This window comes from Tamandua tetradactyla, chromosome 23 (assembly GCF_023851605.1).
Source record: "Tamandua tetradactyla isolate mTamTet1 chromosome 23, mTamTet1.pri, whole genome shotgun sequence".
NCBI lineage: Eukaryota > Metazoa > Chordata > Mammalia > Pilosa > Myrmecophagidae > Tamandua > Tamandua tetradactyla.
In genome coordinates, this window is record NC_135349.1 from 46,370,098 (window position 1) to 46,383,748 (window position 13,651).

At 40.8% G+C, this 13,651-nt stretch overlaps 1 protein-coding gene across 6 annotated transcripts in view; it reads right to left on the reverse strand.

The window, feature by feature from the left end:
• The window catches only part of CLEC16A (C-type lectin domain containing 16A), a 285,111-nt gene that overhangs the window by 203,438 nt on the left and 68,022 nt on the right, over positions 1 to 13,651 (reverse strand). For 4 of the 6 annotated variants that reach the window (XM_077141802.1, XM_077141800.1, XM_077141804.1 and 1 more), the window contains one exon: positions 11,784 to 12,015. In XM_077141802.1, the coding sequence (XP_076997917.1) occupies positions 11,784 to 12,015 (232 nt within the window). The remainder of the gene's footprint in view (positions 1 to 11,783; positions 12,016 to 13,651) is intronic. The other 2 variants (XM_077141803.1, XM_077141801.1) reach the window with 1 other exon arrangement.

The following is a 13,651-nucleotide window of genomic DNA, read 5'->3' on the forward strand; positions in this document are numbered from 1 at the left end:
GATAGGTGTCTTGGTACTATCGTGGTACAGCCCTGGATATCATGCACGAGGAAATAGAAGACAGAGGCACACAGCTAGAAACAATACACCAGAATGAGTCCTCCCTCATCCTTGCCAATCACCCGCACCTCCTGCATCCTAGACCAGGAGAGGCCCACAAGGGTCCTCTCCACACATAGTGAGGTGCCCAAACCTTGACTTTGCCCTCACTCTCACAGCTGTACCATCCCCACCCCTATCCTACGCACCCCTCATCCAGCCAACACAGCTGGGGCATGAGTTATCCCACTTAGATTAATTAACTCTCTAAATGAATGCAAATTAGTTCTTCCTATGCCAAAACAATTTCTTCCTTTTTTAAAAGCAATTTTATCCCCAAACTCTGAGAAATAGTGGCTCCTCCCTAGGATCTGCTAACTACCTGAGACAGAATGCAAATTTCTATGTGGGCCTGTGTGGGAACGTTTCTGGGGAGAGGGTCTTCCCAGGTTATCAAGCACTACTCTAAAATGTATTCTGCAGCCATCTTTAAGAGAGAATGCTGAAGAAGATTTGCCCTTTCCTGGCAATTTGGTTTAGAGACCCCCTCTCTACGCCACTCCAGAGCAGCCAGCACAGTTCTGTGCTGCTTTCTTAGCTCTTTCACAACCTCCAGCAGCCAGGCCCCACTCCAATCCTCTGTGTTGCCACCACGTTGGCTTCAGAATGACCAAATTGTCCTTCCTTTGCTGTACTGCCGTACTGTACCACCAGGAAGGGCAGATCAGTGGGTTCACGTGGACACGGACTTCAACCTGTGGCAACGGACTTCAACCTGTGGCAACCGAAGCCAGGGCTCAGGCTCTAAGGAGGATTTCCAGGGGCTCCCTTTGAACCTCAGTAAAACTGTGAGTCTCTTTTTCCACCCCCCACTCCCCCACCAGGTTTGTTTTGGGGTTGGAAGGTGCTAGACCAATAATATAGCGCAGTCATTTGCCCACCTTTACAATTTTGCCATGCCTGTGTGCTGTCTGTACAGTTTATTTAATCATTTATTTAAGCTCTCACTTTTTTTTTTTTACTTAAATACATTTGAAAGGAAACTTTAAATCATTATTATACCCTTCAACCTAGCAATCCCACCTCTAGGAATGTATTCTAAAGACACACCTCCAATTATGAAAATACACACATACAGGGTAATTTTTGTAATCACAAAATGCTGGAAACTACCTAAATATCCATGTCTAAGAGAATGGTTGAATAAACTATGTAAATACATACAGCGCAGATGTAAAAAAAGAATGAGGAAGACCTCTGTGAACTCCCATGGAGGGATTTCCAGAGATATTAAGTGAAAAGGGCAATGGGCAAAAGAACATATATAATTGCTACCTTGCATGTAAGGATGAAGGGAAAATAATAAAACACATATATATCTGTTTATTTTGGCCAAACCTGGAAGGATAAGGGGAGAAAAGAGAAATGGAGGGTAGGGAGAAAGGATAAGGGAGAGAGGGGTACTTCACTGAATTATTTTGCAGAATTTTGAGTTTGCTAACATCTATATATTCAAAAAGAGAATTCAAATCTATAAGTATGGGAAGGGGGAATCATAAATTGAAAGCAAACGGAAATAAATAAATAAATAAAAAAGAAACCACATTTATTTTTTAAAAATGCTATACCCATCCTGAAGGAGATAAAGAAAGGAAGGATGGACTAATCCAAGTAGGGTGTAAACACAATACTTGACTATAAACCCTCAGTTTTGGGAGAAGTGAAGTATTGGGGATGAGGGAAGAGTTGTAAACAAATTCTGAACTCTTTTTAGTCATTTGTTTATTATAGTGGTATGGGTGAAGCAATTCTGAAACTTTCATAAGATTGATGTTCGATTTTGTTGGGAGCCAGGGTTTTCATGGTAGAAGAGGAGATATAGAAATATGGGATGGGAGATGACAAGGAAGGACCCTGTGGGAGCTGATTAGAATTGGAGGCATTGGTATGAATTTTATGATTTCTAAAATATGTACATCATATGTATGCTTGTACGTATTTTGTGTGTGCAAATGTATATGTATTTTGAATAGCTACATGCATAAATTTCCAGGCTCTGTCCACTGAAGGAGCCAAGAAGCAAAGACTACCCAGAACAGACCTTGTTCTTTAATACCACTATCCACTAAGCAAAATAATTCAGTGAAGTACCCCTCTCTCCCTTATCCTTTCTCCCCATCCCCCACTTCTCTTTTCTCCCCTTATCCTTCCTGGTTTGGCCAGAATAAACAGATATATATGTGTTTTATTATTTTCCCTTCCTCCTTGCATGCAAGGTAGCAATTATATATGTTCTTTTGCCCATTGACCTTTTCACTTAATATCTCTGGAACTCCATCAGGGCTCTTCAAAGAAATGGCTCATCCCAGGGATGGACAAGGTAGATGTAAAATGTACCCAGAAAACCTTGTTATTCCAGAAAATAGGAACTGCTCCCAAAAATGATGTGATTATCACAAGGACAGAGCAACCAGCTTGGCCAAGTTCCTGCTGGCCAAATCTGGGACTATTTGAATGCCCAAATAATTAAATACAGTAATGAATTATAAAACTGGAACCTGTGAGTCCACACAATAATAAATAAATAGGGGGGAAGGGAGGAATCTTGGTTAGGACAGAATGCAAAGGACCAACTATGCTGGTTTGAAATTGTTACGCACCCCAGAAAAGCCATGTTCTTTTAATCCTGATCCAACTTTTGGGGGCTGACCTATTGTTTAGGGTGGGACCTTTTGATTAGATAGTTTCCATGGAGATGTGACCCCACCCATTCAAGGTAGGTCTTAATTAATTTACTGGAATTCTTAAAAAAAAACTCACAAAGAGCCAACACACAAAGAGCAGAGAGATGAGACCAAGAGACACAGACATTTGGAGACGCTTGGCTAAGAGATGAAATACTGAATCTGCCCCAGAGAACCCCAGAGAAGCTAACTGAGGAATGCTTAGATTGAAAGCCATTAGAAACAGGCGCCGAAAGAGCCTTGAAATCAGAAACTGGAAGTGAAATACAGCAGACATCACCATGTGTCTTCCTATGTCTCAGAGAAACCCGGGACCCAATAAGCTTTTCTTTCTTTTTGGGTGCAGTGGGGTGGGTGCATGGGCCAGGAATCAAACTCGGGTCTCCCTCATGGCAGGTGAGCATTCTACCACTAAACCACCAGTGCACCTCCAATTAACCTTTCTTGAGAGGAAGTATCCTCTTGTTGGTGCCTTAATTTAGAAAATTTCAAGGCCTTAGAATTGTAACTTGTAACTTATAAATCCCCTTTACAAAAGTGAATCAATTTCTGGTATACTGTATTCCAGCAGCTTAAGCAAACCAAAACACTAACTTTTAAACACTGAGGGAAAACTACAGTTGCAGAATTACTATTTTGTAACCATCATAAAGATTGGCTCAAGCAAGAATTATCAATGGATACCAAATATAGGGAGGAAACTTTGATGAGAAGCATGATATCTGCATTGTTTTAGGGTTTACCCATGGACTGCATATAGTTGTTGTTCTAGTTTGCTGGCTGCTGGGATGCAATACACCAGAAACAGAACGGCTTTTAAAAAGGGGAATTTAATAAGTTGCTAGTTTACCATTCTAAGGCCAAGAAAATGTCCCAATTAAAGCAAGTCTATAGAAACGTCCAATCTAAGGCATCCAGGGAAAGATACCTTGGTTCAAGAAGGCCAGTGAAGTTCAGGGTTTCTTTCTCAAGTGGAAGGGCACATGGTGAACACAGTCAGAGTTTCCCTTTCATCTGGAAAGGCACATGGTGAACACGGTCAGGGTTCCTCTCTCATCTGGAAGGGCACATGGCAAGCATGGCGTCATGTGCTAGCTTCTTCTCCTGGCTTTCTGTTTCATGAAGCTCCCTGGGGGGCATTTTCCTTCTTCATCTCCAAGGTTGCTGGCTGGTGGACTTTGCTTCTTGTGGCTATGTCATTCTGCTCTGCTCTCTCTGAATCTCTTTCATTCTCCAAAATGTTTCCTCTTTTATAGGACTCCAGAAGATTATTAAAGACCCACCCAAATGGGTGGAGACATGTTGTCACCTAATTCAGCTTAACAACCACTCTTGATTAAATCACACCTCCAGGGAGGTGAAGCTGGTTACAGTTTCAAGCATACAGTATTGAACAAGGATTATTCTACCTTTATGAAATGGGATTTTGATTAAAACATGGCTTTTCTAGGGTACATGCATCCTTTCAAACCAGCACAGTTGTAAAGAAAAAAAATGTAATTATACCATGGAGAAGCCGGGCTACACCTTAGCCAGGTAAACAAAACATCACTTATTTCCAGAGATGATAGCCTGAGGACACAATATTTCCTATGCCATATCCCAGTCAAGAATGCATAACCTCAATCTAATCAAGAGGAAACATTAAAGACAAAATAAGGAACATTTTAATAAAGCAAAAGGGGGAGAGAAGTATTCTGTAATCTTCAAAAATATCAATGTCATAAAAGACAGAGTGTGGAAATATTCCAGATTAAAGAAGGCTAAAGAGACACAATAATTAAAGGCACTACCGACCCTAAGTTGGATTTTGTACTGGAGGGTAAAATATGCTATAAAGGACATTATTAGGTCAATGGGCAAAACTGGGACATGGACAGTAGGGAAGTTTAGATAAGTTGACGATTTTACTCTGGTTATGAGAGAGAATATCTCTATTGTTAGAAAACACACAATTAAGTATGTAGGAATAAAGGACAATGATGAACACTACCCAGAAAATAAAGATTGTGTGTGTTGTACATGTGTGTCGAGAGAGAGAGAGTGCAAATGAGAAAGCAACAGGGTAAAATGCTAGAAGGTAAAACTGGATAAAGGGTAAACGGTTGTTGTTTATACTGCACTTTTTGTAAATTTGAAATTACTTTCAATTTAAAACTTTAAAAAATCACTACTATATATTTTAATATTTTATTAATATAGAATATTTTGTTCCTAATCTTTAGAATTTAAATTGAACAAGGAGAATTTTAAATATTTTCTGTATATAATTAGGACATTATAATCACACAGATATTTTACATTCCACGTGCCAGAAGCCTTACAAATCTTCCTGTGAAAATGCCAAGATAATGTGACAGTTATTTCACATATGATATGTAGAGGTGAACAGAGGTTAATTTATGTCCATAATGGAAAATTATAAACACTATTTGGACATTCCAGAAATACTGGTCTTAATTCAAGTAAAAAGATAAAAATAAAATCATTATGTAGTTCAGATGCTAATATTCTAAATAATAATATAAATTTACATTAAAGTAAAACTACTAAGAAAAACAATGTCTAATTTGTTGGCTTATACCTTTTCTGGGGTCTAGAGCTCATTGGTGTTTGTTCCTACTTAAAGAATTTAATTGTTCAGTATTCTAATAGCTTTGGTCAAACAAACTGATGGCAAAATTAAGAAAGCTGATAATAAAGTTACGCTGATAGTGAAGTTTTCACTAAAACTATTGGGATATTTGTCTCTTTGGAAAATGTGTGATTTTTTTTTCCTGTTTAATAAAAGTAAGTTACATTAAAAAAATTACTACTATAAACATTGAACTGTATAAATAGAGAGCAACTGTAAAAACACACAAGAGTGAACAAAAAGGTGCTAAGGCCTGCACCCCATGTTTAAAAAGGGAGATTCACAATGCTAGAGGCACTTAAGGTATATTCACACCAACCAGGAATGCTTCATCCTACAGATAATCCCTCAGAATGAGAACTCTCTGTGCAATGCAACGTCCTCTCTGTACCACCTAAAATCATCTCCACATCCCACTCTTCAGCAGTTCTGATCTAGCCTAATCGCTGCCTTTCACAGAAGGGGGCACTGAGGTATGGAGGACAGTGTGCCTAACTGAGTTTGTGGAAGAGTCCTGGACCCTGCCCAGACTGGTGTGTGCTCCACGTTATTGCAAAGCCGGTCAGCTGCCTCGTAAGAATGGGCATCTATGTGATATCAATTCCAGTGAACTCTCCAGTACCCACACTGGTAGGTGGTATGATTCCAACACAGAACTGCAGATGAGCCTCTGCGAGCCCAAGTCAGGTGCTCCTATCCCCCAGTAGGTTAGGCTGCACAGAGTCCGGGAACAGGATCCCAAATCTCCCACTCTGCCTGTTGGTAGGTGCCACCCAGACCCTCTGCAGCCTGTATCACTTCCACAAAAGCCTCCCAAGCAGCAAAGGCCACATTTCTCCACCTGCTGTCCAGGAGGTGGCTGTGCCCGGAAGAGCAACTGCAAGCAGGAGAGGCCATTGGAACCTTCAAGACACCAGCATGCCAAATTCTGCCTCTTGATATGAATCTCAGGCCAGATCCTTACACTTTCCAATGCCTCTGATACTCTGGTTTTTAAAAAATAACAGCATTAATTTATCAACTTGCCAGGGATGATGTACATTCTAATCTGATTAATATTTGGTAAATGAAGTGCTTTTCAGGGAAATAGCAGGCATGACCTCTTAACAGTCTTTGACTTCACAGATTCAAGGATTTTATCAATTGCTATCTGTGTTCTATATTCCAGCAAACAGCGACAGACAATAAAAAGAGGGGAAGGAGAGAATAAGAATGCCCCACAAAGAAGGTTAAGAGGAGGAGAAAAATGCCATTGCTGGTTACCTAGGAAACAAGGCAAGAATTACATGTTATTGGCTACCTTTAGAGCAGTATTTCAAGAGGCAAATAGTACCTGCCAGGGACAGGATGGAGGCTGGAGGGAATGGTGTGCTGAGTATTTGTGTACCCTTTCTCTTGCTTTTTTATTATCTTTTTATCATCTTTTTATCTTCATCTACTAAATGACAAGAGACTGAATTCAGGATGGTTTTCTGGGAAATTGCCCTTCAAAGAATGTGCCCGAACTCACCTTCAACCCTCCTCCTTGGATTAGTTAAAGCCTATTTGAAAAGCTGCTACTCTCACATCTCTCTACAATGGCAGTCTAGCCACAGATCCTCCTCTACTATCTCACAGGCACACACACACATGCATAAGGACATGCACACACACTTAGTCAACTCACCTTACTCATTAGTTATGGAAATGAACAGAGAAACAGGTCCTACAGAAACATGCTAGGGTGCCCAAGCATAGAGCCCACCCACCCAAACTCAAATGTCCCTTCCAAGCCCCTCAAACTTATGATTTCCATTTTTGCCAGGAATCCTAGTCAGTGCTCACATGTCACGTGCTAAAGGCTGCCACGTTGAAGTTCTCATGCATGACAACCTGAGGGTGCGCCTATGAAGTCCCCTCTACAGATGGAGATAACTTGCCCAAGGTTAGAGCTGCTCAGTGGCAGAGCTGGAATTCAGACCCTGACCTCCTGACTCCTAGTCCCTGGCTCACCCCAAGCAGAAGGCTTTGCCAGGGCTGGGGTTGCTCTGGCTTTGCAAGAGGAGCCAGAAATGAGGCCAGGTTTCTTTGTATTTCAATAGAGACTTCCAAATAATTAAAATAATAATAAGACAAATTAGGGGCTTCAAACTCCCAGGTATTCCTCAAATCCCAGCTATGTGGCAGATTCAAAATCAGTCCTATTGCCTTCACTCCATGCCCTTGCTGGAATTCCAAGAAAAGAGCAAGCTTTGAACTAAGGCTATGAAATCAATGCCTAACTTTTCCATAAGCAAAATACAAAAGACCAGCCTCATTTTTCAAATGAGAAGTTTGAACAATTCATTCCCTTGTCTTAGGTCTGCTTATTAAGTTACTGTTCTAAGTGAAATCCAAAAAGAGATGACTGTCCTTTCAGACTGAGAGCCAGCTAAGAAACCAACAGGCATCCTAGGATGCTTGACTTCCTGGGCAGAGTAAACACTCCTCTGGTTATAGGGACGATGACATACCCCTTCTTCCTTTTAGCATTCGATTTCTGCAAATTTAGGGGTCTGTGATTTTCTTGGTTTCACAATTAGTTGCCTATTACTTTGGAACCTGAGGTAGAGCAAATTTCTTTGCAAACTGGGGTGGGAATGGATGGGTCTGGGGTGTGTATTCATTTCACACAACTTCCTTGTCTGGACTTTAACTGTGGAGGAGGTGTGAACTCTGGGTGCTATATTTGTAGAAAACAAATACGTAATGCCACACTCAAATCAGGTCATGGCAAAATTGTGACTTATGACCACATGATCTTTTTACTCATTTAATTTACCCCATCTTTTTAAGTAAAGATTTCACTGCTAAAATGGGAGTGGGCAAGTTGTGTGTGGAGGGAACCGGTACTAGCATCGAGTCATTTTCGCCTGTTTGTTAAACCCTGGCTGTCAACAGCCCCTTAGAACCAGGGACCATGAAAGAAGCTTGCTAGAGCAGATATAATTAGGAAGAGAAAACAGTCATATATGCACCTCAAAATGGGAAGGGAGAAGTTACCCCTGAGATAGTTAAGTAGTACACAGAAATATAGGGACCATGAAAGAAGTTTGCTAGAGCAGATACAATTAGGAGAAAACAGTCATCTATGCACCTCAAAATGGGAAGGGAGAAGTTATCCTTGAGACAGATACCACAGAAATACAGCACCACCAACTGGCTTTCCTGGGGAGCCCACTAAAGGCAATGCTAGCCGTTTCTGTGGGCCCAACACCTACATCTCCTTCTTCTGATAATTGCCCTTCATTTTTTATTTAGGGAGCCATTTCCTTCCTTCTCAGTTCATGTCATCCAAGTGGGGCTGATTTCACTCCCTAGCTAGAAGGTTAGCTGTAGGATCCAGGCTTGGCCAATCAGCACTGAACATTTTTCCTCAGGGGTAGGACAGGGTCTATCAGCACCAATGAGCACCAGCCCCAGGACTCCAGCTGGACTACTGGGAAGAAGAAGCTGCCACTCCATTTGCTAATGCCACTCCATATGCTAAGATGGTAGGATGCAAGTCTGGCATTGCCCATGTGTTATCTCTACACCTGCCTGGGTCTCCTATTATATGAACAATAATTGCCTGTTTTTGTTTAAACCAGTGTGATTTAGATTTCTGCATCTTATAAACCCAAAGTTTCTAACAGATCCTCATTTAAAAAAAAAAACCAACTCATGCGTGAATTATATTTATTTCCTATATTCATAATTTCCAGACGGGGAAAGTGAGGTTCACAGCTCATGGAGATTGTCCACACAATAAACTTAGAACCAAGGTAGGATTGGAAGTAAGATCTCCCATTTTCTAGGCACTCCCTGACTCCACACTGGACTTTGGCTTGAAATGTGCATAAGGAAATGTGCCTAACTCCCTTCTAAGTTACAGGCATTAACAGCTGTGTGGTTTCACCCAAGCACAGTCTTAGAAAAGAACCAAACCAATCGTGTCTTCAAAGATGAGAATAACTAAGAGATAGAGCCCACAATTCAAAAAGCTCAAGGATACAACTGCTGCTACCAAAGTATCTCTGCAAGAAAGTTTTATTGTTTTTTTTAATGGTAAGCTAGGTAGGAAGATGATAGGCCCAATATATTTCGGAATGACTAACATGTTTAAGAAAATAAGGGGACCCCAAATTATTGAGGGGGTCACTAAGAGCCATACTTGAATAAGCTCTGAAGTCAGCATCAATTATCCAAGCAAAGGCTCTGAGGAAATGCCTGTCCCTGTTTGCACGCCCTGGCAGTGTAACTGCCTGTACAACATGCTTTCATAGGTTTATGAAAATTCCTCCCTTCTCCCCTGCACCGGGCAGGTGGGCTCAGTGTCCACAGTGTCCTCACATCAATCCAAGCAGAGCTGCAATGGCACCGTGCCAAGCCAGGTCTGAAGCCCCATGCACCAGGACTGGCTCGCTCACTGACTAATTTAACTGTGCTTTTGATGCCAAGTCTGCCCTACTCTGTCCACACCACCATTAGTCATGCAGGGACTTGGTTAGAGCATCCCTTAAAAGGATTAGAACAACTTTCCAAAATAAAAAAATTATGCATGATTGTTCCGCAAACCCACAACTTCACTAATAAAGAAAGTAAATAAATAAATAAATATCGATAAGGACAAAGTATACAAAATGGGCAAGGGTTGCCCACTTCTCCCCCAATGTGGTGGGTACAGAACTGCTAAACCCAGTGTATAAGCCCACAATTTACTTCTGAGTTAAAAAAAATAAACATCCAAATAAGCACAGCTTATCTTGTGTTTGGCCCGCTCTTCTCCACCAAAGTAATATTGTTGGCAAAGGTTTCCCAAACCAAAAAGAAAAAGGAAGAATTCCTAAACCAACCTGGTGACTGTACATTTTTATCAGAAAAAAGTCATGCTGAAGACAGTAGGCCTGAAAAAAAGGTCCAGGTAACACCAGACAGATGTTTTGGTTACAGTTATCTAAATGCAATGAGGGTGGGGGCATGGGTAGTTTAGTGATACAATTCTTGCCTGTCATGCAAGAGATCCAGGTTTGATTCCAATGTCCGTGGATTCCCCCCAAAAAACACAAAAAATATGAACAAAATTTCCTGTGATATACATATCACCTATCTGCCTCTGTGTGTGTGTATGTGAAGATACAAAAATATATATATGTAGGGAGACACATTTAAAGAAATGCAATCAGGGCATTCACAGATATCTGCCATGAAAATCATAAAGGGGCTGGTAGACTAAGTAAGGGTCTTAACTGCGGAGCCACAGCTAACTACTAGACTGAGGAGCTTCCAGCTACTGACCCAGTGATGGCTCTGTTTTACAGCTTCAAGTTCCTGGGATTGAGGTCGTCATGTTGCCAAGCTGACAGGCTGTTCAGAGCTGACTTCAGAGCAGCCACTGCCAACCCAGAAGTTGGCTCATAGGAAGCGTGACCCATACCCGTGGGAGACAACAGCTACACCGGTGAGGAGAGGCCACATTCATTCCAGGTGTGCGGTAAGCCACCGCCACCCTACTTCCACCAAGCAGCCAGGTCCCTAACATCTGCCTGCCCTAAATGTCCAGGGCTGTGGCCAGGATTTCTAAATTTGTTTATCCCAGAGCAGACAGAGCTCTCCAGACACATTTAAATAAGAGGGAGGTGAAAAATAAACCAGAATCACTGTCAACAAGGGAAAAAGGAGAAATGAATGATTCTGCTTATTGAACACATATGCACCCAAAATGGTGTACTTCACTCTAAGAGACAGAGTAAACTCTTGTTTCATCATTTAACTTCTTAAAAAACCCATCACCTCATTAAAAAGCATATAATTTCATTAAAGGGCCCCCTTCCTTTCCACAGGGTACTGGGCATAATTACTTTTTTCAAAAATCAAACTCCCAGTGTTTAGAAATAATTAATGACAGCTATGATGATAATGAGGATGAGGATGATGATGGTGGTGGTGATGGTGATGACAGCAGTTGTCATCATGGTAGAACAACAACTACTTACACAGCCTTTAGCCCAGGCCAGGCATTGTTCTAAGCACATTCCATGGATTAACTCGTTTCATTCTCATTACAACCCTGCAAAGTACTATATGTTACCCTCATTTTATAGATGGGCAAACTGAGACACAGGGAAGTAAAGAACCTTCTCCAGGTCACCCAGTGAGACAGGACTTGTGCTGGGATTGTGTGTGACACACAAGCTCAGTTGCCTCTGAATGGCTGAATCATATAGAATGAAGTACACCAGGGTCTGGAGTGAACCAAAAGCCCCCACCAGACACACGAGCAGACCAAACATTAGGATGGAGAACACAGAAATGACAGTCTCGCTCCCAGTGCGGGCGGCACGGACAATGTTCTCGGGCGCACTCACCTTCACTCTCCCCACTCGTCTTGATGCCTTTTGAACCACCCTCTGTACCTTTAGCCTTCTCGGTGTCTTCTTGGGCATCCTCGGTGGGCCCTTTCTCCTCATCTTCTTCCTCCCCAACGTTTTTGTAGTTGGGTCTCTTTTGCACCCGCCTCTTGCCCTTGTGCTTGTTCATCTCAAGGGACCGTTCTAGGGACTCGGTGGGTTTAATGAAACACCGAATGCTGGGCTTGGCCTAAGAAAGGAGAACACAAACAACAGGCTGATTTGACCACTGGAAACTCACTTGATGCTATCTTGCTGCCCAATAGTGTCTGTTCCCAAGAAATCAATCTCCCAAACAACAAATGCACCCTCCTGGTTTATTATCATCACTTTTGTTAACCTTGACATCTTATTAAATAGTAAAAATAATCGTACCCACTATCGTTTATTCTGTACCGATGCTAAATTGGCAACTCTGCTGGTAACTTTACCATCAGCTCAGTGTTTCCCAAATGTTAGTAATTTGCATAAGAAAAGTACTTCCAATTAACACTATTACAGTTCTTTGTGCCAGGTGCTTTTCTAAGCATTTTGATCATATAATTTCATTTAAACTTCACAACAATCCCACAAGGGAGTACCACTGTTATTCCCTTTTTACAAATGAGAAAACTGAGACTCAGAAATGTTAAATGACCAGCCCATGGTCACACAGGTGGGAGATGACACAGCTGACATCCAAATCCACATGCCACCTATACGATTTGTCTTAACAACAGCAAACCAATATTATTAACTTTTTAACTAAAAAAAATATATATTTTAAGAAATTGTGTATCATTATAGGAAATGAAATATCAGTGTGCCTTGTTTATAAAAATAAATATAAAAGAAAGAAAGAAGAAATGCAACATGTACTAAATGTCATCACACGTTGGTTCTCTCTAGGAGAGCCTGTTAAGTATCAATGAGGAGTTAAAGATCACCTTGCACCCCAAAATTTTTCCCTGAGAAAGTCAGAAGGTTTGAAAGACAATTTTTAAAAATATATTTATATTGACAAAATAAAACAACATACAAATACAAACATTCTTAACATACGAACATTCCATATTTGGTGTACAATCAATGGCTCACAATATCATCACATAGTTGTATATTCATCACCAAGTTCATTTCTCAGAACGCTTACATCACTCTAGAAAAAGAAACGGAAAGAAAAAACTCATACATACCATACCCCCTACCCCTCCCTCTCACCAACCATTAATAGTTTCATCTACCCAACATATTTTAAACTTTGTTTCCCCTATTTTTTCTATAACCCTTACCACTTCCTTTCATTAATCAATAGTATTTCAATCTATTCAATTTATTTTAGCATTTGTTCCCCTTATTATCTATTTATTTTTTAATCCATATTTTTTACTCATCTGTCCATACCATAGATAAAAGGAGCATCAGACATAAGGTTGAAAGACAATTTTTAAAGTCTTAGGTGTTACTAATAGTTTATGTCCCACGGTGTAGAAAACTGGCTTTATCTTAGGCCTAATAATAACCATGATATGTAGGTATTGCTGGTCTCATTTTATAGATGAGAATAAAGAGGCTCTGAGGATTAAGTGACTTGCCCAAGGTCACACAACTACTGAGCTGCAGTAGTTTGAATCTAAGTTTGCCCAACTCCAAAGACCAAGCTCTTCCTAAAATAACAGTCCTTCACCAGGACTCAAATTTGGTTCCATATTTAGTACTCTTTAAAAAGTATATGTTTGCAAATGGACCAGGTTTAGAAAGGAACAAAAACAAAAGAAAAGTGCCTGTTTTTTGGGGGGCAGGACTTCAATTGAAGTTTTTCTCTTTCCAGAATCTGGATGAAGGTT